Below are 25,558 nucleotides of genomic sequence, written 5' to 3' on the forward strand. Positions count from 1 at the left end.
TAGTAAATATGTTAGTATTACTAAGGTTGGCATTCAAAAAGTATGAAATAAATGCATGGAAGTTTGTCAGCTTATTAATCATTCTGTTATAAGTGGTGTTTTTACTTTCATTGCTCTAACATCTAACCACAGTTCATTGGCTAAAGGCCAAGCTAGCTCTTGCATTGGCACATTACCATGCGGTGTAGTTCTGTACTTTTCTTCCATTTATTAATGCTGCAGACTTCCTACAATTCAGGCTAAAAATAGAACTGGTTATGTGAAAAACACTGCGTTTGTGCTTGAGCTGCAGTATAGAAACAAGAAGATTTTATATGGATGGGGGAAGAGATTCATGACAGAAGAGCTAGCTGCTTATACTCTGGAAAAAGCTTTCTTTTTGCATGGTTGTAAATAAGATTAGAGCTGCTATGTACACATTAGTCTGAAGAGTGAATCATTGTTGTGGTATTGCCTCGGTATGTATGAATCTCCATGTGCATCTATTCTATGAAGGAAAGCTGATTTTTTGTACAAGGAAACCTGAAAATAGTGCAATGTACAAAAGTGAATTTGTAAAATCAAAGGCAAAGGTGATGTTTCGTTTTTCAGTATAAAGAGTATCTTCATCTGTGGTACATATATGAAGTATCCTCAGAAAATATATGTATGCTAAACTGAAACTTCAAACACACCACTGAATTTTTAGCCTTGTATTTTGGCCAGGCATAGCCTCTCCCATTGTTCTGCTTTCAGGATCTTTAAGGCAGCATTTGCTGTCTCCAGACAACTTCACCATGAAAACATTCCTCAACTTATTTCCAAGTGGTAATGCAGCTGCACACTAAAAGTTTTCAGCATTCAAATGCAGTCCCTACACTCTTGATCTTTTTTATAATGCTGTGATTTGTTTTGGATCAGCAGTATTTTGATCAAGACAACATACAGGATTCCATCTGAACTTAAGGGAGCTGCCAGGGACACAGGTGAAGAGTGACAGTGGATGCATTTCATAGTCAAAATGAAAAGCAGCAAAACTGATAAGGTCTTATTGTTGCACAAATAGAAAAAGCCAACAGTTTGCATATCAGAAATATCAGGTGTTCGTATTTGACTCAGAACTGCTGAATGATAGCCTGTTTGCCTTTGGAGAAATAGAGAGGAAGGAAATGTCATGCAGCAACATCACGCATGATAGTGCTGGGAGATGGCAAACAGGGAAATAGACCTTTCCGATGCTGTTTCCTAAAGATACTGTTGAACTGGCTGTGATGGTGGATTATTAAGGAATTCTGATTATTAAATATCTGCACTTGGCAAAGAATAAGAGAAGAATGAACCTCTTTTGAAGTGCACAACAGTCTCCAAAGCCACCCTTGTTTTGTTCTTAACTTGGTACTATGTAAGAAATGAAATTGGTGATTGTGTTAGGAGCAGAGGCAATAATAATGAAATGAGAATAAATTGTAAGCTGTATGCTTTTTGAACTATCTAGAGAAAATGAAATTAAGAAAGCTTTCAAATGTCATGTGCTTTACACCAGGCCACCGAAACACACTGAGGAAAAAATATAGCTATTGGGTTTCTGTGTGGATTCAAAACCTATGATTGGGTGTAAAAGAGGAGAGATTAGTTCACAGGAGAAGCCTGAAGTATAACATATTTAATCCAAAATGCTTAGTTCCTCCTGTCAATTACTACAGACCAGCCTTAACTGCCTCATAATGGTGGAACTCCATCCAAATCCAGTATATGCTGTAATCAATTAATCTATTCCTATTTACATTAAAATTTAATTTTGTTCTGACAAGCTGTCTGAAACTGATACTCAGCACAATACCAAATGCAGTATAAAGGATCATATCATGCAGTCAACATGATGCACTTTGCAATATAATTTAACACTAATGTTATATTAAATTACAAAGATAAATTTTATGGTCTCTCTTAAAATCATTTAAGAGCTTAATTCTGATATGAGATATGTAAGACACAAATCTTGCCTATTGATCTTTAAATATACAGATAGTTGTGAGAGAAGAATCACACAATATGATGGGCTATACTAGACTTTTCATTATGATACAGGCTTGTGATTTGATGTATTGATCCTTTCCTGAAGTCAGGATCTCTGCCCAAGGAGAAGGCTCAGGCAGGTCGTTGCAGAAAACACCCAACAATCTATATACTTTAGATATACGGTATACTTGGATGAGGCCACATTGCACCAGGAGGTCCATAAGGAAGAATTAAACTGTGAATTATTCAGATTCTGGGTTTTCACGGACTTCAGAACTAAGTTCATCGAGAGGAAGATGAGACTTCTGCTGCAAGACTTGTTCATTGGCTGAAAATATGTAATAGCGAGATGCTGTTTCCTCTGCCATTGGGATTCCACTGCCCTTACTTTGCCTGGTTTGTCATCGGTGGAAAAGGAAAGGAACCAGATTACCTTCACTCTTCACTGTGGTGTAGAAAGTAGGAAAAGTCATTAGCCCAGCTGGTGCAAATGATATTAAAAGCGCCTAAGACTTGTGTGATGCTGTTTAAGGAAGAGTTTTTCGAAACATCTCCCCATTGTACAGAAGTTAAATAGAAAAAAGAGCATTTACTGAAAGAACATTCTTTTAATGGCTGGGTAATAAGTTGCAAAGTTCTTGCAAAGAGTCCAAAAACTATAAATCTGTTAAAAAAACAGCACTAAAACTTCAAAAAGAGAAGCAATAATGCAAACAATAGAGCTTCTTTCTAAACCCATAAACTATAGATCTAAATAGAAAGATTAAGCAAAATCACAGGGAATAAAAAAGGAAAAAAAAAAAAAGAGCTACTTTTTCAAGAAGTCCAAGGAAAGTGGGTTATCAAATAGTTACAGCAAAGACTGGGAGGCCTAAAACATTTATGTGAAACAGAATTCATTCCAGCACATGGTGTAATGATGAGCGTACCACCAAAGTGATAGCTAAATAAGGCACATGTCAAACTTATCTCCACAAATGCAACTCCAGCATGAGTGCTTCCCCTCAGCCAGGAAAAAGAGAGCACATCTGTGCAGTTCAGCATTCATTACATGGCACCTGGAAGATGCTTCACACCATTCATTACATATAAGCTGAAGATGTCACTAAGAATGCTCGTGTCCAGCGTAAGAAATGCTTTGTTTGGTACAATATGAATGCTAAGGAGGCCCTTAAACAAGGTTCTTCTCAGGGGACAGTGTGCTCAGCTGTTTGCAAAGCATTTCAGCAGCAGTTCTGCAAGAACAAGGACGTTTCCGGGAATGTTTTTCTGGTTACAGAAATGTTGAGCCCTTTTGTTAGTACAGGCACACTGCAGGGAGTGAGAAACCTGAAGTGGGATGCAGGGAAGGAGGGAGAAGCTTTTTGAATTGTAAAGAAGGTTGGTTTCCTTGCTGACCAGTCACATGGTTTTGATGCTGTCGCTGATGCCACCACAAGAAAGGGCAGAATTAATGACCAGGAGAGCTAGCAGAATCTTCATAATCAGCTGAATTGTTCCAGAGTGAATGGAGGGGAGAGGAGTGGGCACTGGTGGAAGCCGTTTGCTAGCTCATATATTCAATAAATAAAGAAAGAAAGAAAGAAATAAGAGTGAAGGAGACGGATAAAGAAATTAAATTGGGGTCCAACACTCCAGTAAGAATTAGCTGCACTGCTGGTGATTGCTGGGCTAAGAACTGTTTCTGTTTCCTACCCACTCATAGTATTTGCCTGGAAAAAAAAACAGGGTTTTTTAAGCTTAGCCTTACCTGAAATGAATGCTGCTTCTTTCCATTCTCACTGTTGCTGGGAATTGAAATGGCTGCAGATACAGAGCAGTGTAAAAACATGATGAGCTATGTAGCTTGGGAGCAATTGAGCAGCTGAATACTGCATTATTGAGAAATGATTCGCTACCTCTGGGTGTTAGTGAGAAACTGGAGAGTCCTAGACTGGCATTCAGGGCAGAGCATAGGATGAATAAACATTACTGAGTGCTGAGTATTTACCAGTGAATCCAGCGTGGAGCTTCAGTAGTTGAATGTCATCCCACTGCACCTTGCAGGGTTGGCAACACACAGGAAAGAAATAGTGAATTCCAGGAGCCTTGTGGCAGAATTGATCTTATATTGTTTCCTAAACAACCAAATTGTCGATGAAATGAATGACATTTTGCTTAATGTGCAGCAGGCAATCTGCACAGCAAAACAGCCATATTTTCAAGTGACAACACGTGAGAACCATTTAAATATATATTAGTAGTCCTCAAGGGACTTGTAGCTAGCTACATGAAATTGTTGGGTTTATGTCCGTACCTTACTGTTGCCAAATTACTCCTGGCTTAGTATTTTCCCTCTTAATCTAGTTGAGATAGGAATCTCTTTAGAACAAGGGGCTCAATAGTTTGTAAAATATCCATGTATGTCTCTGGCATTGTATAAATAATAAATAATAAGCTGTAGATGCTACTGATCATTAATATTGCAAGTGTTAAACTGGAAATTCTAATTCCTAGCTTCTTATGTGATTGCAAGTATAAATATTTCTTGACTCAGCATGGTGAATAGTCACAAAACATGGAACCTTCTCCAGTGTGGAGCGATGGCTGTTAAGTATATCCCAGACCCAGTAAATCTCAGGTTATGGAATTTGTCCCAGAATCTGCTCTTGCTATGGTATTGTGCTGCAGAAACTCGTCCTGCATTTTTTAAAGCTAACAGAGAATATCCATTCCATATGGTTTTGGAGATCTACTTAAAATATGAGCCAAGCTCAAGCGCATGCAGCGCTGTCTTGCTGAGCTCTGAACTAGTCTCAAACTATTTCTTTGAGAGGTGTGATCCCATTCATTTTAATGAGTTTTAAGTCAAAGCCTAAAGAAAGATTTTTTAGTAACAGTTTTTAAGCCTTTTCATTACTATCTGTTTAAATCAGATGTATTTAATTTAGGAGTAAATACAGTAGATATGCCTATACCATATTTCCAAGCAGTGTCCCACTTCCTTTTGGATACCAAAAGCTCATATTTCTCCCTACCTATGTAGCGAAACAGAGGACTTCAGTCTGTTTATACACTGCCAATTTAAAAATCTTTGGCGCAGAAGGAACTGGAGATACAGAGAGATCAGTAGTCACAGTAAACAAGTCAGGGATTACTCGATGGTATTGGACTACTTAAGCTATTGGGGTTAAGAGCTGCCTTTTCATCCTGTCCCAAAGATCATCTAAGGTTTCACTAAAATACATGATCCCGTGCAGACTAGATTTTGAATAGTCAGGTTAAAATAACTACTTTTACCATTTCAGCTGAAGTGGTTACTGGATTTGCTGCTTGCTACACCAAGTACTGCAAATTTTCAATACTGATAATTTATCTGTTCCATGTATATCATTACATGGGACGTACAACAAACATTTCTTATTGGTGTCCACATCTCAGCAGGAGTTTACAGTGGCTCTTCAAAAAGTAAAAGCAGGTGGCAAGGGCAGTATGTTGAGTGGTGGGAATCTCAAAGGCCCTGATTTTGGCTTAAAGTTTATCATGCAGGGAAGGAGCATGGATATAGTTGATCCACTGAAATGCACTGATGGAAGAGACTTGTATTGGACTTGACATACTGGGCAAAAGCTTAGAACAAAGCAAAAGCAAACCCCTCCAGAAAAAGGAGTTTGTGAAAAAACCCTCATTTCTTTTGGTTCATAAAAATTCCAAAACATTTCTCATTTATATCTCCATGGTTTTAATGGAAAACAAAGACAGTTTTTAAGATGAAAATGTTCTGTATTCACATGTGATTCTTAAAAAACACAAGCTATTTTGAGCAGTGAATTGCAAGCCAGCCAGTGAAAGAAGCAGCAATATGTTCCTAGGAAATTTTCATTCCTCCCTCTGTTCTGCAGCAGAATGATACTTTATATTAATTTCGAAAAACAAGCATAAGCAGAGAAATTTAAACTCAGCTATAAGCCTTCCCTATTTCTAACTCCAGAGAATGAGCCATATTGAGGACTGCAGCAGAGCATTACTGTTTCAGTGCCATACTGCTGGGAGCGCAGAGCACTTGTACAAGGCTTTGACACCACTCCTGAATTCAGACATTCAGGTATAGCTCTTTCACAGGGGCTGAAAAAATATCCATAATGTGTCCCATTCCTCATTGCAGTATCAGTAATGCATCATGGACCTCTGGAAATATGTATCTGCTTGTCCATAAAACAGTGTGCAGAGACATTTCAGCCCCTTTCAGAAATCCTGCACCATTGAAATCAATGGGACCTTTCCTAGGGAAACAAACTGGGGCTAGAAATTCACTGGCAGCATTAACTGGAGCCGTTCTCTCTAGAGCACATACAGGGGATGCACAGGGAAGACTGCATTTCAGCATAGAAATAAAATGTCATTGTGTTCAGGTTTGTTAGGCAACAACTCAGAATCTTTGTGGAGGGTAAGAAATGATCTCTGAAAGAAAGCACTGAACCCCTTCAGTGCTGCACAATGGATCATGGGTATACCTCCACTATCAACTTCCTACCTGAACATTAGACAGTGATTAATACTCCCATACAAATGGGGTTTTGTCACTTTTAGGAGGGTTGTAAATCTCTCTGAGCTCTGATCACACAATAGTTCCTATAGTTTTCAAGTGATGCAGCCAGGAGAAGTGTCAAGCATTAAAGAGTTAAAACTAAATTTCAGTTAAAACTTTGGGGAAGTCTCTTTGCTGTTAGGTGCCTTGCTGCTTTCATTCAGAAAAACTGATGTTACATTATACATTCACATTTTTACGTGTAATTTACATGCAAATTTTAGCTAATCCCATTCTTTATTTTTTAATTGTGGTTAGTGAAACTTTTGCTTATACAGACAAAACTGGTAACCATGGCAAGATACAGTTCTCAAACTTGTTTCTTTTGGTAGACTTTGGGACTGGCTGCCCAGCACTTGCTGACCAGATATATTCTCTGCTTTAAAGAAACTGGCTTGGTGACTATGGCAGTCTCAGCTCTCAAGTGTTGCAAGACTCGAGTCCCACTGAATTCTCTTTAAAATGCAAAAGGCATGGAAAAAGCTGAAAGGCTGCAGTTCTTTTGTGCTCTTGGCATGTATGTAAGCAGGGGAAGACAGTTAGCTGGGCTAGCTCTGCCACCTGCAGCTCAGAGCCGGCAGAACTGCAACGCCTTCACCAGGCTGTAACAAGCCTTCACTTCTGGAAACAAAAATCTTATGGCGACAAGAGATTTCACTGAAGAGGGTAATTGCTAATTAAATTAGCAATAGAATACATAAGATTATGGTATGCAAAAGTAAGGTAAAAGAGAGCATTCGCCTTGGTCTTTCTGCTAATCTTCACTGCTAACAGAATGAGCAGCTATTCTCAGAAAAGAATTAGAACAAAAATCATAAGGCTTAAGCCATTCTTGGTGTGACTGGAGTGATCTCAGAGCTGAGTTTGACTCTCCCTACCTCTGAAGGCTAATTTTGGCTCTGCTAATAGCTGAACTATTACAGAAAATCATGTGTGGATCCGTATTTTCAGAACCCTCTAACTGGTATACAGTGCCTCCAGTATCTCCTTGTATAAATCCCTTCTTAAAACACACTGGGTTTGAAACATTTTGAAATGTTAGTCTTCTCCTCAAAAAAAAAAAAAAAAAAAAAAACACCACAAAATCCCCCCAAAAAGTCATTAAAAAAAAAAATAAGTCAAATCCTTCCAGATGTGTTTTACTAACACAAAGAACCATGTGCTTTATTGTGTTCCTTACTTTCACTTCCCTGAGCCCCGAGGGTATAACATTACTATTTTCTCAAGTTGGATGCAAGCCCTGTGATTGATGAATTGTCCATAGGATCCATATGGAACTCTAGCAAAATCCCTGACACTCTATACAGCACCAAAATGTGTGCATGTGTTCCATGTGTACCAGGCACCCACAAATTTCTCATGCCAGTGACTTGCCTCACTGTAAGGCGCTGTGTTCATCTCTAGTGCTGGATTTACCTCACAGCTACGGCAGTGAAACAGCAGTGATTGCAGTAATGGACAGATATCATTGTGATAAGTTCAAATAAAAAAACATGACTGGAAACTAATTCTAATAATATTGGGTCACTAAGCATCATGTGAAGTTCATTCAGTAGGTTTTAGGTCTGTGGAGGGAAAGTGTATAATCTATTGTGATATGCATTATTCCAAATTTGTTTTAAATGGCAAAAGAAGCATAATTTTTCTTTTAACTTTGGGCTTCTTTTAAATGCACACACACTTCAGATATCTTCTAGCGCCTGAAACATCCACATGGAGCCTTATGTCCTTCTGAGGCAGTAAAAGCAATCAGATGGATCAGATCCAGCATAACTTAGGGCATTTCACCTGGCAGCAGGCACATGTGTGGGCAAATGAGACCCGCCTTTTATGGTACTCTAACATGGAGCTTTGAAATATCTAACAGAAATATCTAATAATATCTAATATCTTACAGTCAAGTGTTGCCATTAAAGGTTCTGGGTTCCTAGAAATGTAGAAATTATTTATGTGATCATATATTGTCACTGCACTAGAGCCTTTTTTTTCTTGTGTGACTTATTTTCTTGTGTGACTTTTGGAGCTGTGCAGAAAATGCTTGTAGAATAGATTGGTTTTGTTGATGTTCCAAATGCTATTGTTATAGTTACTAAAGTAAAGACTTGTACATTCTAATATTATCCAATTCTTGCAAAAAAAATGTTAAAATAGATGTTTCGGAAAGGAATCTCACAGAATAAGATTAGGTGATCTGTGGGGAATAGGCAGTTTAAGCCTCAGGCTTCTCCTATATGCCAATGAATGTAGGAATATATAAAACATTTAGTTGTCTTTGTTTTCAGAAGTCACTTTGTAAAATGATGCAGTCAAACCAGCTTGCAGGTTACCCTGCTCGCTAGCAGCTAAAGAAGGCAGGTGGTTTTGCCCAATCTAACTCTTGCAGGCATCTTGTCCCCACATTTTTAATGTAGTTTTTTGCAAAAACCAAGTTCCTGATTGTCACAGGCAGTTCCTCAGACTAAAGATAATTGGACCGTGATCTTTCCTCTTTCAGGGATTTGGTTTTGAGTCACTTTAGGTTTCAAGTAGGTCTCAAATGTCACTGAAAAGGACTATGAGATTTATTATCAATCATTGTTAATCCAGTTCATTTTACATTTGTGCCCAATTCACATGAGCCAGACACTTTTAAAATGAACTTGTCACTATAGAGGTCAATGCCCTCCTATTATTCACACATCCAAAGCTGACCTTACAATTTTCATATTTTAGAAAGGGAAATGGTTGTGAAATCCCCAAAATCAGAAGAGGAAGTTATGTGAGTCCATACACCTCCCAGATATCCAGAAGATGAGACTGTCCCATGCTCTAGTGTAGGGGCCCCAGTGCTTGTTGTTTTGAGTCCATACGTGTGAGATCAGCCAGGCATTGCAGGGTCTGTATCCCATTTTAATCATGTGTGCGGAGAGAGGTTATAGACAGGATTAGCATTCAAGATATCTACAGGCAGCAAGGACTGCATAGTTCTCCTCAGTGTGCATTACAGTTAGAGCACAATAGGAAGCATCTTTGCCAGATGATAAAGAAAAAACACTCTCTTTGTTGCCAACAATAAATATATACAAAGGAGTAAATGTGTCATGTATAAAGTACCCCTAAGGAAATCTTGGAAGACTCTACATGTATATTTACATACTTTTAGTCCCAGCAGCGGGAGAGTTACATGAGTATACTGCTCTGCCCTGGCTAACTAGTTTGTTAAGAATTATCACAGCTAGCTTTTTCGTGCTAGTTACTATCTGCTCATAATGAGACAATTTAGGCAGCCCTGCCAGAACCCAAACTTTTGAGAACCAAAACAATGGTGTCCATTATGATCACAAATATCTCTCTCTCACAAACACACACAAAACCTGAGCAAGTGCCTGCTGGTTTCAGAATAAATTGAATAAGAACACAAAATACAACACCTCTTTCACATCATAAACTGGATCCTGCACGTACTTTAAGACCTGATACTGTTAATTCTTGATAGAATATCTAACCAGAGGAAAATCTGAGCCTAAAGTGCACAGCCTGATAGCAGCTCTCTTTCTATTAGATTATCTTGCAGATATTTATCTACAAAAATATATGTAAAAAGTCTGTGCAAGAAAAAAGTCAATGAGGCAACTGCAGATTCAATTTCTGCAGTTGGAAAAAACAATTCCTCATACTGAAGCTCTTCATTCTCCCTGCTGCTTTATGTTATCTCTATTTTAACTGCTGTTAATGAAAGGCTCATCAAAAGTCATTGCTACTACATAATAATATTTAAATGCTGAATTAATCTCTCAGTCCTCATGGCAGCTCCCTTTCAACTATTTTCCCTGCATACTTTGCATCGCCGTTTATATGAATCAGAGTAGGGTGCACATGGGGAGAACAGAGCAAACATTGATTGGCCCTGCAACCCAGAGAGAAGAATTTGCCTCATGCCTTACATATTTGTAAAAGCATGAAATGAAAGCGTCGCCAGCTGAAGTAAATCCATGATGCTTCTTTAGGAAGGCTTGATAAAATTCAGTAAATAACTCAAAATAATACTTGGATTAAGTTATGCCTTTCTGCAGTTGCCTTTCTAAGTTCTAGTAATTGGACCAACTTGTTGCCTTACTTCTGTTGGTTAAAAAGCCCCAAACTTTCCTCTACTTCTAGAAGTGGTTCTGCTTTGAAAAGGGACTAAAAAGGTCATGCGGGGTCCATGTTTATTCTGTGTCAGCTATTTCCTTATCAAATGTGCTCAGCAAGTAAGGAACCTTTTCTGCCTTTATGCCCTGCAAATTTCAGGTGGAACCTCGGGGTTCAAAATCCACCTGGATTTTTTCTTCTCATGTAGGATGACCAAGAAACAAGAATCCTGCAAGCAAGAGTAAGCCCTCAATTACATGTGTGCAATTCTGTAGTCTTCTGTGGCTTTGCGTAAGGTTTAACTGACTGGAAATGATTCTGTGGTGATAAACAGGAGGGAATAGAAACCAGCTCACTGGTTTTTATGCTAGATCTGCTGTGCTAACAGGAGCAGAAAGCAGTGATTTTAATTAAGTGAACAGATAGAAAATATACAAGACTATTTAAAAAAGGTGTTTGCTTGAAATTCCATGTTTTCAGAAATCTCCAGCTTTCACACAATAGAGTGTTCAAGCTGACAAGGAAAATAAAATGCTTCTCTTTTTTCTTGGACATGTCATTCATGGTGGAAAGAGCGTGTATAGTCCTCATAACAAAGGAACAAAATTACTTGAATTATTTTACATGCAATAACAAGATAAAAGATCATTTATGAGAAGTCTTCATGTGGGGTGTAGCAGGTCAGAAGAAGATCACTGTGTGTACATTTTGCTGCGTGGGAATGATAGCCTGCTATGGGCATTTCATTATTTATTAATCCATCTTTGCAGCTTTGGCAATCAAGCGTGAAAATTTTCTACTCTTCTGAAATCTCTGCAGTCTGGAAAACCAGAGTTGAAGTTTATCTGATTTCTTTAATTATTAGTTTTTAATATTTAAGATAGCAAATAGTGAGTAAAACTTTTCTTCAATTCAGTTTTGATCCTGCAATGCCAGAGCAGATTAAACTGAGGCGTACAAGGCATACTCTGTTAGCAAGGGTAAAAAAAAGGCCAAAAATACACTTTCCAGCTATGTAAACACTGATCAACTGAGTCTTCGCTTGGATGAAATCATTCTATTCTGACTTTTTCTTCCAGTTGTGTGTAATACTGGAGCCAATGCAGGAACTGATGTCAAGACATAAAACTTACAATCTAAGTCCTCGAGACTGCTTGAAGACTTGCTTGTTTCAAAAATGGCAGAGAATGGTGGCCCCACCAGGTATGTTTCATTTCCAGTATTTTACCTGTTTTATAGTTAAATTAACATAGAAACAATGGGGAAAATTACTTACAAAGAAAAGTAATAAGAATTAGCACTGTTCCAAAAGTAAGCCTGAAAATGATTCTGATGTTTTATGATTTCAGTCTGACCCAAGTGATTTATAGATCTGCACGTTCAGATGGTTTCACTGACTAGGATATAATTTAGTACAAAAATATGTGTAGATGGAATGCAAAATGCCTACTGGCTCCATTAGAATTCATCATTTGTGTAATTCAGCTTCCTGCTGTGACTCTAAAATTACAGCTACAATTCATAATTAATTGTCTTTGAGACTAATATAATGTTATTTACAGGCCTGAACCTAATCTCCTTCCTCTTACACCTCAAAATAATAATTCTCTCTTTTTTCAGATTATTAAAGATTTTTATATCTAAGACTATTCACAGAGGTGCTCAGGCCAAATTTTGAGAAGCACAGTTGCCCCTCTGTTCCTTGCCTATTTAAGTAAAGTTATGTAATTGTGCTGATTTGGTCTGAGTTTGAAAGACTTGCTGACAAATGGCATGCTCTAACATGTTCTTTTGGGAGCAGAAGTTTTAAATATGAAGCCCACATTAGAGTCAGAAGGAACTCAAATGGCAGTTGCTTGTATGCTGCATCGATGGCAGCAGAAGGATACAAAGCTGCCTTTAGTCTTTGCCTGTGGATGGGTCATCTGAGGCTGTACCCTGCATCAGAATAAGACCTGGAATTTGATTATAATTGTTGCTTGCTGTGTGACCTTCAGCAAGTTACACAATTTGAGCATCATGGTAGTTATCTTCTTGTTCTCATTGGTAAGATGCTTTCAAACTCATGAGACCTCACTTGGAGTATTATGTACAGTTATGGTGTCCTCAACATATAAAGGACATGGAACTGCTGGAACAAGTCCAGAGGAGGGCCACGAGGATGATCAGGGGACTGGAGCACCTCCCGTATGAAGATAGGCTGAGGAAGTTGGGGCTGTTCAGCCTGGAGAAGAGAAGGCTGCGTGGAGACCTCACAGCAGCCTTCCAGTACCTGAAGGGGGCCTATAGGGATGCTGGGGAGGGACTCTTCATCAGGGACTGTAGTGACAGGACAAGGGGTAAGGTTAAAACTTAAACAGGGCAAGTTTAGATTGGATATAAGGAAGAAGTTCTTTTGTAAGGGTGGTGAGGCACTGGAATGGGTTGCCCAGGGAAGTTGTGAATGCTCCATCCCTGGCAGTGTTCAAGGCCAGGTTGGATGAAGCCTTGGGTGAGATGGTTTAGTGTGAGGTGTCCCTGCCCATGGCAAGGGAGCTGGAACTTGATGATCTTAAGGTCCTTTCCAACCCTAACTATTCTATGATTCTAAATATCTTTATAGATAGTGCTGGGAAAATAAGGGTCATTATTCCATTATATAAAATTGAAAGCAGATTCTGTTGGTTTGGGTCCAAATATTATTACATGGTTCATATGTTAAATCTACTACTACTACTAGTAAACATAGAAACTTAAAACTAAATGAAAAAATATTTCACCACTTCTTCTTATGGATCTTTTTAGTGCACGCTTTACAATACCTGCTGTTTGCTTTCCTTCTTACCATTTCATTGCAGCAGAACCCACAAGGCAACCAACAACCAAGCGGAGAAAAAGGAAAAACTCTACCAGCAGCACTTCCAACAGCAGTGCTGGGAACAACGCAAATAGTACCAACAGCAAGAAAAAGTCAGCTGCTGCAAACCTGAGTCTATCAAGTCAGGTACCTGTAAGTCTCACCTTCCTTTTAGGCCTGAATCTCTTATGGTGCTTTAATTTTTCCCTTACACTGTAAAGAAGGTGCATTCTTGAGCCTAAACTATCACAAGCAAAAAGCGATCTTGCACAGTGTGCTGTGGAAGCTGGGGTATTAGTGGAGAGATGTGAAGAAGCCATTCTGCAGTGCAGATTAAATGAATGACCCTCAAGCAGGCATATACTGAGGACAAGATGTGATTTTTTTAAGGCCTGGCCCAGCTCGCCTTCTTGTCAGTGGGAGTCCTTCCGCTGGCGATGGGACTTGGACTGGGCCTCGTGTTCTTAGATATAGCATGAGTCTTGCAGACTTACACTTGCCAGATGCTAAGAGAGGATGAGTCTCTGTGGAACAAGACAGCCATACCTGAGCTGACCCCTGGTGTCCCTGCGTTAATACCTTACCTCTAATCTGTGCTGGGTTCAGGTGCTTCAGTGGAACAGGTTATGAATTTACTTACCTGCAGAGGTTATCATCTCTTTTTCCAACCACTCCACTTGCAGAAGGTAGATCCCCTGGAATACGGGTTTCAGCTTATCCACCCTGCTATCTGTAACTGTTGACATCCTAATTATATAGGGAAACACCAATTCATTTCCAGAACTGTACAGCACTTTGACAATGTCAAGTTTATTGCCTTAGTCACAATATAGGGGAAGTCAGACCCCAAATTGTAACAAAGTGCGCTTTAGTCAATAAGGAGATAGCTTATGCATTTTAAAGCTAGGGAAATTAACTTGATATTATAGAAAATACAAAGTGGTATCTTGGGAATAACATGCAGGGATTTTTATTGAATTTCTGATCAGAAGATAGGAAAGGCCTGGTCTCCTCTGAAGCCTGACAAAGAATATAGGCCTTTTGTTAGCACAAAGCAGGCACTTCCTAGGAAGCTTGAATACCCAGATAAAAAAGAGGACTAGACTAACACCAGTGAAATGAAATGAAGGTTTTTGTTTAGCAACTGATTCAGCAGTCCGCTAGCTTACAGAAGCTTTGGGTTTCAGTGCATTAAACTCATATTTTCTCCTTGTCATATTAAACTTTTTGCATGGCTTGCATCCCTGGAGTCAGATTCTTTCCCTAATATAGGCATCTCTGGGTTTTTCTGGCAGCACAAAGCAGTCTGAAGGCCAGTTACCTGATCCCCTGGTGCCAGGGACCACTCTGCCTCACTGACTGTGTCGGCCAGAAAACCCCTTGGATCAATAATCAACCATATTTAAGAAAAATCAGCAATTAGGTGCAAAACTGAGCAACCAGCTAGTTTCCTGCTGTCTCCAAGTTTAAAGGACAGTAAACTCATTTTATCTTGGCTACTCCCTGCCCCAAGTTCAGCTCAATAGGACTAGACTCTGACCCCCTGCCTCTCTTCAGTCTTCTTCTCTCTGGAGAGATGGCTTTTGTTGGCTTCAGTGGTAGCCACGTGTACTTGTATGTTTGAGTGTAATTGAGCCCTTTGAAAGTTACCTGTCACTCCCAATGATATTCAAGCTGACTTCAGGTACTGAAAGGCTGCTCCTGCCAGATGAAGTAGTTAAAGCTACTCTTCCTGGTGGAGATATTTGAGCATCTGAGACATAATGGTGAAGTTTATCATGAAATACAGGGATGGGTTTTTAGTCTTCATTGACTTTTCAGGGTGTTGCATAGTCAATATTTTCCAATTTGTTTCCTATACCAGAGTAGCAAGATGGTCCCAACTCTTTGTAAGGAAGATCAGGTTCCATTTTTAGGACTCTGAAAAGTGGAAAAAGCTCAGCAATTTGATTTGACATACAACAGCTCTTCTCACAGCAAAGATAGCAAACCAGATGGAATTAATGGTTGGGCCACCCTCTAGAGTAGACAGAACTCAAAATAATTTTAGCAGTAGGATATTTTGGTGTAAAACTATTCAACACTTTTCAGTTAAATAGCGATATGTTTCTTCAAAATTATGCAGTCTTTGAAGTGGGCCTTATTACAGGCATGCCACTGCTTTCTGAAGGTAGCTGCAGGTAGCAGTAACTTGCTTTCTATTTCTTTCACATAACTGTACCTTAGAGCTAATCATTCCATAGTTAATGCTTGATTTCCTCTATTTGATTGTTTTCAATTAATCAAAAGCTTCATTTGGCCATAGAGCTTTCTGTGAGTGGGACTTTTGTGCTCAGTACAAAAAATCTTCTGAAACCATTTCAGTGGTAAAAGCATTTTCCCGCTTACTAGAGGAGGGGAATGAAATCATTGCATCTTCTGTCCAGATGACTCACATAACTAGAGCTAGTTTCGATTCCATTTTTCCCATACTCTTCTCTGGAGAACCCTAACAGTGAGCTCACATCCATACCAGACCTGGATTAATATGAAATGTACTTCAGCTTTCTCTTTTTCTCCAGTGATTTCTTCCCAGCCAGCACAGTCTGTCTACCATAATAGAATTTAAATCCTACTTTCCTGTCACTTTTATGCTTACGTGTTGTTTTCTGTTTGATAGTAAATTAATCCTGGTTAGATAATGCTTGCTTATCCTCTATTCTATGTAATGTTTCTTGGTTTAGGACATTAGTAATTATTTTTCACTCCTGTAGTAATACTGTGTACACTCTGGCAAAGACGTGAGCTTCTCATATACCTCATCCACAGTTCTCATTCATGCTATTAACTTCTCTTTCTTTAATGAGGTGTTCATGTCCGGAGAGGCAAATGTACCATGTGACTGGAAAGCAGCTGGAGTACCACCAGCTATGACAAAGCTTGAAACTTCAGGGAGATTTGTTATTGTCCCATAACCCCTTCCAGTTCTTCAGATAAATACATGGGGGTAAGCAAACCCCCAATGAGATGGAACAGTAATTGTCACATACACATTCTTCTTCAGTAATACGAGGTTGTGCCGTTTCGTCTACCTGCATTATTTCCTGTTCTTCAGTAAGGGACAGTGCTGACAATAGAGCCAAGCCCAGAGACTGCAATGATGTAGCTGTATCTCCATGCATGCATCAGATAGATTGGCACTGCACCCTGAAGTTCAGTTGCTGAACCCTAATACATCAGTATCATCTGTGCCCTTTGTGTTGCCTTAAATTTATTAGCACTTTGACTGTGCTGACACATTCTGACACATTTTTAATAACAGAGTCTTCAAAAACATCTTAAGGGTCTCTGCCAGTGGGTGAATATGCATCTTCCCTCTCATCAGTAATTTGAGAAGGGTCAGTCTCTCTCTGTCCTCATATCTCTATTTTTTATATTTTCTCAACCCTCTGAATAAAATACAGTGTTTTGCCCTTTGACAGTCACTTGCACTCTATTACACTCATTTTCCCTTATAGTGGTAGGAAAAACAGTGGTTTCTGTGATTTTGATAGTGCCCATGCTATTGATGGCAGACCTTCAAGCATCTCTTGTCAATCCCAATCTCTTGGGACATTTCTTGCCTAAGTACCTTGTTACATATTACATGTTTCCTACATTGTTAAAACAAATGCACTTAGCCAGTGTGCTACGTGATTGCTTGTCCAGTGATGCCTTTGACCTGAATCCCAGAGGTGTTGACGCAACACATTGAAGAGTGTTGGAAGTAGAACCAAGTGCCACTAAAGTTACTCCAATAGCACAAATATAGAAGCATTTTTCTCACCAGAAGTTTTCTTCTCTCAGGCTGTCCTCGGAGCAGGCTCCATACTGCCACTGCTTTCCACAAATACATTAGCTTTTTTAGTGCATAAAGAAAGCTGAGACAACAGGGACCAGAAATTGTAGTCCCCTCAGCTGTCTTAGTCTCAATAGCTGACAGTCATTTGAAAAGTGCTTAGATTTGTTCATGTTCTCGATCACATCTGAACTTTGGAAGAAACATTAACCCATTGGGCAGAAACTGGAATTACCAGTTTCCTCTTTCCTCAAAATTAAGATCAAAGATGGGCAAGACTCCTTCCGCAAGGTTCACAGAAAACATCGTTTTCTAATATTAGCCTATGATTTCACAGACATTAGTTGTCTAATTTGGGTGTGTCATCGCCTTGTCACTTGCACAATACTGATCTCTTCTGTTTGAAGCTAGCTGCAGTGTTTTCCCAAACCTTCGCTCAGTTTTCAAGCCTCTTTACTGGCTGAAATTGCATTAATTTACATTTTTCATATTCTTCTGTTTCAAATAAAACTTTCTTGCAAGCTCAGACTCTTGTACATAGAACAGTGACTTGTACACAGTGATCTGTAGATTATAGGTAGTACCTGCAAGCTCATCAGAAGGGGTCCATACAGCTACTATCACTTAAGCATAACTTTCTCCTAAGTTCAATGAAAACAGTACACATTGATCCATATTCATCTATTTGAATTTGGAAATTTGACAGCAATGCACAACTCTCACAAATTCTGAGAACCATTGCTCTAGGCTGCTCTCAGTCATAACCATAGAAATTCATAGGTGGATTTTACTTTCATTTACTAATGAAGATCCTGTTGAGTGTAATACTATAACTATGAACCCAGTGAAATATCCTTTGCGTTGGAAAGAATAAAGCATCATTACATGCCACTAAGTAAATCAAATGTTCTTTGTTACATCCAGAGTCTTAATTAGAGCCTCCTTGCATTCTTTAAGCAATACCTCAATAATCCCTCTTTCTCTTCGTATCTCTCTGTGAGCTCCTTAAAAGCCAAACCAATAGGTAAACCTGCTAATGTTGAAGGGAGCACTCTCTTATGTGTTTCAGAAAGAGGTGGTGGGTTTAGGTGGTTTCTAACAGATGTTGTAGTACCAGAGCAGCAGTGCCAAGATTAGTGTCAGAAATTACCCCATGTCTCAGAACCATGCAAGTAAGAATCTAAGATTTAGCTGTAAGGAGATGAGAGTGAGCAAATTGGTTTCCAGTTTTTATGCTTTATGAAAAATATTCCAAACAAGACCAGAATGTCAAGTTAACAGAGAGGGCCATGATGAGATGTGAAAGATAACCATTTTCCTCTACAAAGTGTTTACTCTGAAACCTAATTAAAATGTCAGTTCTGTTTCTATAGACCATTTCAACACCAGTGTCAGTCTGATGCTTTTGTCCTGGGAGCAGTGACCATTATGGGTGTGGGCAGCAATGGGGCTTTCAGTCGTTAATAATTTTTGTGACAAGGAGATAAGAAGTCAATTACTGAAATAATCACCACTCATGCAGTTCCGTAAGAAGGAAGGAAAGCAGGAGGAGGTACCCTTGTTCCTTTGACTTAGCACTTAGGGGCATGCTGGCTGCTAAAACCAGTGCAACTTTCAATCCTTGGAGTATGAGACTTGCTCAAACAATACACTTGATAGTTTCAGGCATTTTAAATTACCTCAGGCTTGTGAAGCACTGTTTGTGTACTTCTGGGGACTGTGACATCTGAGCTACCAACTGATCACTGTAATGCACTGACCAGGGCAAAGAGCAGCAAAGACAGCAGGCATAGGGATGGGGAATTTTACATGGCCCACCACACATTTTTACCACCACACTACAGTAAAGGCATTGTGTAGCCATAGAATGATCTTTAAGATCCTAAGTTTAAAAGTTTATTTATGTAACTGGGCATACTTGAGCTAAACTTTGAGGCTAGGTGTAAAAAAGATGAAGCCTGAGAAATGACCGGTCTGTTAAATAGAAGTGCTTGCATTTGAGTTGTGTATGAAGTAATCGCTGTGTGTAGTTTATATGCATCAATTTAAGTTTGGATGGCAATTAGGGTTATTTCAGGATGTAAGGTATGATATACGTGAAAGCTGCTTTTGTGGTTATATTATTAAATTTCTATCACATAATGTAAAACATCCACTGCTTTATTTACAGTGCTTCACTGCAACCATATTTTACTATCATGAGACATTCCTTGACCAAAAATGTTGTTTCTAATCACAGAGTAAATTAATAAGATTGAGTGACTACAGTCTAAATCTTTTTTTAAACTAACCTAGTCAAATATGTACTACCATAACTAGGCCATAGCAGTGTATGCTGCCATGCAAGAGACTAGGGTTTAATTCTTGGATTCTGCTTCTCACTCCATGAGCAGGAGCTAGGAGCACTCCAGAGCTGCAGCCTCAACCCTGGGAGGGATGGAGCCTTGTGTCATTCAACAGCAGTGACCCCCACTGGCCAATTTAAGGAGAAGCATTGAGGGGCTCTAAAAGGAGTCACTTCCAGTCCTCCTCAGAGGTTGGTGGTCATTGCACGGGATCTAGTGAGTGGAGGTTCAATGGGGTGCACTCGGTGGGGTCTTCAGCTTTCAGTCTGAGGAGCAGAATCCTCTCTGGGGAGGAACCAGCATGTGCGCTTCCTGAGACACTATTTTTGCCTGACATAGCTATAAGTGGCAAGATTGTCAAAAATATATATACTATTTTTTCAAATGTCCTTTAACTAATGCTGTGATACCTATCTTTCAAGTAGAAAAGGAAAAACTCCACTAACTTCAATAGAATTGTAGTTTAATCCAAGAGAGACAGAGAGATCCTCAATAGCATGAAGAGAAGTGCAAACTGTCCTCTCAGTGGGTGTCATTATGATAAAGGAATTTTATTTGTAAAGAATCTTAGAAACTAGAGCTGGACATACTTACAAGGTCATTGAGCATCTCCCCGCTGATGCAAAATGTTTCCTACTACAGACTGAGATTTTCCCAGCCTAGTGTTAGGTGACCTGAGCAGCAAAGATAGCACTGTTCCAGTGGGGTCATTAATCCTCAGTCTGCAGTTCTCAGTAACAGGAATATTGTTTTAGCAGTGGGGATTACATTTCCATTTACTTAATGTCATCTTGGTACCCTAGTTCATAGCTCATCAGATTGGCCTAAAGTGGTCCTCTTCCTTTCAGCACTTGCAGCTGTTAAGCATGTTTACCCCTCCCAATAATTTGATGGATGTAATACATATTTAATTCCTTCACATGGCCTCCCCAGTCAGCTGTTCTAGCCCCACAGTTATTTTTGATGCACATCTCTTAAGTTTCATCCAAGTTGCTGACCTTTGGCTAGTATGGCAACAGGGAGAACTTGAGGTCCATAGTCAAGAGTGTTGAAGTAAGAGGAACTGTTGCCACCTCGGTCTGTGATTCTGTATTTCAGCCACTGTGGTCCTTTTTGCCTGCCGTATCACACTGCACACTCAAACCCAACTTGCTGTCCTCTGCCAGGTTTCTCTTGTCATTAATGCTCCCGCCATACAATGGGGTCAGGTCTGGTTCAGCAGTGCACACTATACACTGTCTGTTGTTTAGAGGGGTGGAATAAATTGGAATAAACTTTTGGTTATAAACGCCTTTGTCTTTTAAACTTCTATGTCGCAAAGCTATCTGTGAGTACCTAACATTTTATAGCTATATGGAGTAACAAAATATAGACAATGTAAAGAAGAAATCATGCAACAGTTTCCATCTACTCACAAATTTGTCACATAGCACAGGCTGAAAATATGATATAAACATTCTTTTGTAGCATGTCAGCCTTTGCTGAGGGATATGAGAAACTGTAAATACTTGCAGGCAATAATTGGTATTGTATCATGGTGAACGAGGTACATAGCTGATTAAAAAAGAAACCTTATTAAATGCAAACATTTGTCTTCTGTTTGCTTTTTACAAATGCCTTTACATTCGTAAGGAGGAACAGATCCTTTAAAATACGAGTCTATTGATTGCTAGGATTCTTGGAAGGGCTTGTTAAATCAGCAGGTACAAAGCTAGACATCTGGAATTACTGCACTTTTACCAAACGCTAGCTGATGCCCTGCCACCTGAGCTGCATGAAAAGATGCATCCCACATATTTCTGTAGCAGTTAGCACAGCAGCCTGATTCTCCATTGAACAGAGAGAACAGGAGAGCTCTCTGGCTTTGCACTTTTGCTTTCCAATCTCAAGTTTGCACCTTTCTATCCCATGCTGCTTAGGTTTTTTTGCAGCAAATCTGTGATGCACTGGAGTACAGTAGGCGGTTTACTTGTTTTCATGGAAGGACAATTTGTACTTAAAGCAGTGATTAGATGAATTCTTTCTTTCTTGCATGCTTCATTTTTTGATGACTACTAGCTTCATCAGTGTAATTATAATTAGCACTCTTCATCTTCCTTTTATGGTACCAGCTGGACAGATTGGTCCTCTTACTGCACAGATTGGCGGCAGGGTTGCCTACATGGAGTTAGGTGACAGGCACCATGAAATAACAGATGGTAAATTCAGGGCTTGTTGGCAATCAGCAGGTTTTTGCTAATGACTTAATTAGCTATGCAAATTGTCAAATCAGTGTGAACATTGTTTTTATCGAAAACTTTACCTAAATTAATTACCATAATTAAGTAGCAGAATGTCAAGTATATTGGATGCGTAAAAGGGCTTGGCTGACTATGGATAAGAGTTACCATCTTTATTAGAGTGCTGTGCTCCACATTGGAGAAGTCTGAGGATGAGAAATGCGGTTTCTTTTAAACTACTTTTAAAATACGCATCTCGCCAAGTTCCAGCTGAGACGCACCCTGGTGCCTTTCCAAATAAAATGGCTCAGGAAAGAATTACTGGATGAAGGCTAAATATTTCAAGCAGGAGTTTAAGGCCTGCTTATTTGCTTAAAATCATGCACTTGTTTCAGACTACCAGCTTTTCAGTTCTGGGGTTTCTGAGATCCAGAGCCGTAAGCATGCAACTAGAGAGATGTGTTAGAGCTTTTCATTAAAATTAGCAATAAAGTGTAAGCCTGTCTCCTGGTTCCTACTATGCAGGAACTTTTAACTCTGTTGTTCAAATGTCACAAAGTTAAGAGATGCAAATTCTCTAACATGATTTTTTTAAGTTGATTTTTTCTCTCTCAAGGTTTCCATATAACAAATATTGGGTGCTGTTCACAGGATGTGATGGTGGTAGGAGAACCAACTCTGATGGGCGGCGAATTTGGGGATGAAGACGAAAGGCTTATCACTAGATTAGAGAATACACAGTATGATGCAGCAAATGGCATGGATGATGAAGAAGATTTCAACAATTCACCCGCACTGGGAAATAACAGCCCATGGAACAGCAAACCTCCTGCTAACCAGGAGACTAAATCTGAAAACCCCACACCACAAGCTTCCCAATAGGCTATTCTGAAGCAGTACCCACTGCAGTGTATGTCAGTGGGTTATTAATTACTGTTGCACAGCATTCCTCAAAGTAAAATTTAAAAAACCACCTTTCAATGGATATCATTTCAAAGTATCTCTTTCTAAACTAAAGCTATCCAACTTTTTTAATTAGGGAAAACTCTTGTATAAGCTTCCATATAAATTTCTTGGAAGCATTCACATGCAATGTGATACTGGCACTGACCTCAGTTAAAATAATTGAAAATTAAATAGCATCTCATGGCAAATTTCTGACACTGTATTTTATTGGAAGGGGTTGTTTTTTTCCTCATCAAACAATGGCCATATTGAAACAAGTCCTCAGTGCTCAGGATCTCATTAAGGTAACTATGTAAACCTTTTTACAATTGTAATATATTTTCTGCTTTTCAACTTGCACCTGAAATTTCTTGTTTCAGAAAAAGATCCGTTTTTAAAGAAAAGTAATTTAAAGTAACTTTTGTTCTTTCCTTAACTTTTCTTTCATCGGTTAAACATTTCAAGGATCCAGCATTTTTCATTTATGTTTAGCTGATGCCAGTAGATTCTCGTTCCATCATTTAATACAAAAAACTGAAACAAGAAATGTCTTTTTTTCATCAAAGACATGAGAAATATTTTTATGTGGAAAAAGACACCCAGTCCTTTGAGAGTTTATGCTTTGTAAAATTGCTGTCAATCCAGATATTTTAAAGCCATGTAATCCATTAACTTTGTGGGCAGCTTAATAAATCTAAAACTTTTGTGTTTTTATTATTGTACCTGAGTTGACTTTGTTGTTATTTCTTTTCATAGTATATTTCTTGTATAATATTTTTGTAAAGCCCTCAAACCTTTTTCTGGTTTACCTTTTTTTTTCTTTTTGGTTTGGTTTTTTGGGGTATTTTTGTTTGGTTTTTTTTTTTTTTATTATTCTGGTGTATTTATGTGAAACTTTATAAGAGAAACTAATTTTTTTCATTTACATATTAATATGTTCAACTCATCATGTAAAGACACAGTGAGTCAGTGTGTTATATAATACAACTGTATTTTATGTATGCTTTGCCAATAAGTGTGCCAATAAACTGTGTTAACAAATATGCTCTTATATGGTGCATTTACAGTTCCTTGCATGCAAAGGACACAAACCCATGTGCAGGATGATGCACCAGGAATTTCTGGAATTGGTGTTTCACTGAATTACAGTGTTCTTCCAGCAGAAAAGGAAGTCTACATTTCAGGTGTGAATCACTTACAGCTCAATTTGGTTAGAAGCTCTTTTTTCTAACATTAATGATGTGTAACACCACGGGTAGGTAGCATCAGTGAGAGCTGAGCACAAGGGAGCGAGGACATCTAGCAAGCAACCCTCCACCCTGAACTCTGCATCCCTCACCTTCCAGGGCTTGGGCTTATCAGAGCAGGGATTTCCACTCTGCTGAATTCTGTCTCATAGTTTTATGATGAGTCCCTCAACTGGGGCTGAGAGGGTTTAAAAAAGTCTCCTTTTTTCTTCCCTTTGCCGTCAAATCACTTGTTCACAGGAGCAAGCAAACCCCCTGAGCTGGTGCAGCCACTCTTAGTACAGCCCAGTGAGTAAAGCCCCTCGGCTGAGCCCAGAGGCACCTGCCTGCGTCTCGAGGCAGCTGAGAAGCCCTGCAAGGTGGCAAATACAGGGACAATTACCAACACAGGCATACTGAATCTGCACAATCCTGCCTTTTGTGCAGGGGAGTGAGGTTTTGGTCTTGACTGAAACTGTACTTTTAATATTGCTGACATCATAAAAGCATCTGAAGAACCCCTGTTTTTTTTCTGAGTTGCTGTATGTATACCCAGAAGCCACTCTAGGGAAATGTGCCTCCCAAGCATACATACATACTATTTAAGCATGCTTTTGCTAAATGTGATTCCAACAAACAGTTTTGAAACCACCTTTGGAGAAGACATACAGGACAAAGCACCCTGCATGACCACTTGGTTCTTCAGCAGGAGTCATCTCCCTCCCTGCCTGAAGGATGAACCTCAGCTGCCAGCATGGGCCCTGTTCTCCTGCAAACAAAATCCTCCTTTGATGAATTTTGGTACCTATCATAGGCCTCACAGGAAGATAGCCTAAAAGGCGCTACAGGTTTCTGTAGGAACTGGAGCACGTGGATATCGACTGCAGGGTAGAATTTACAGCTAAATAACAAACATGACTGAGTGCATCAGCATAGATAGCAGTGCCGCTCCTCCATAGCATTTGCAGGAGGTAAGAAACTGTAGGTCTATCATTCAGTGACTATATCAGCCCCAATTTTTCCATGTAAATAATTAAATTCACAATGTATTCCATTAAGGCTCCTGTATAGCTGCTATAACATTACAATTACACACTCTAATTCTAATGTTAAAAACCACTAATCATTCATATTACTTTTCCATGAGCACATTCTAAAAGGCGTTGCTTATTATTAATCTTTCACAACTGGCACTACTATTTCAATTTTTAAAAGATTTATGGTGTCATATTACTCCTGTTGTTTCAGTAAATAAACATAGGAACGCTTGAAAAATGGGTAACAGACTCCTTAGAGTGCCGTCCTTGAATTAATCTGGAAGGACACTTTCTCCATATCTCCTCAAAAACCCTGTCTACCAGCTATCAATCCACCCTATTGTGGTTGGGGTGAACAACAGACAGAGCTAGCTGATTTTATTTATTCACTTATTTATTCATAAAAGAAATGTGCAAATGGGCTGGCTCAGAGAAGCAGTTTGAGGTGGGCAGCAGCT

The 25,558-nt window shown here is 39.2% G+C and overlaps 1 protein-coding gene across 10 annotated transcripts in view; it reads left to right on the forward strand.

The window, feature by feature from the left end:
* The window catches only part of LDB2 (LIM domain binding 2), a 228,626-nt gene extending 204,745 nt beyond the window's left edge, over positions 1–23,881 (forward strand). Inside the window, exons 6-9 of one of the 10 annotated variants that reach the window (XM_065658858.1) lie at positions 11,755–11,878; positions 13,513–13,664; positions 19,722–19,864; positions 22,544–22,631. In XM_065658858.1, coding sequence (XP_065514930.1) covers positions 11,755–11,878; positions 13,513–13,664; positions 19,722–19,826 — 381 coding nt within the window. In that variant the 3' untranslated portion in view covers positions 19,827–19,864; positions 22,544–22,631. Of the gene's footprint in view, positions 1–11,754; positions 11,879–13,512; positions 13,665–19,718; positions 19,865–22,508 lie in introns of all 10 variants that reach the window. The other 9 variants (XM_065658867.1, XM_065658884.1, XM_065658877.1 and 6 more) reach the window with 9 other exon arrangements.
* The last annotated feature ends 1,677 nt before the right edge of the window (positions 23,882–25,558 follow it).

Source organism: Lathamus discolor, chromosome 1, assembly GCF_037157495.1.
Source record: "Lathamus discolor isolate bLatDis1 chromosome 1, bLatDis1.hap1, whole genome shotgun sequence".
NCBI lineage: Eukaryota > Metazoa > Chordata > Aves > Psittaciformes > Psittacidae > Lathamus > Lathamus discolor.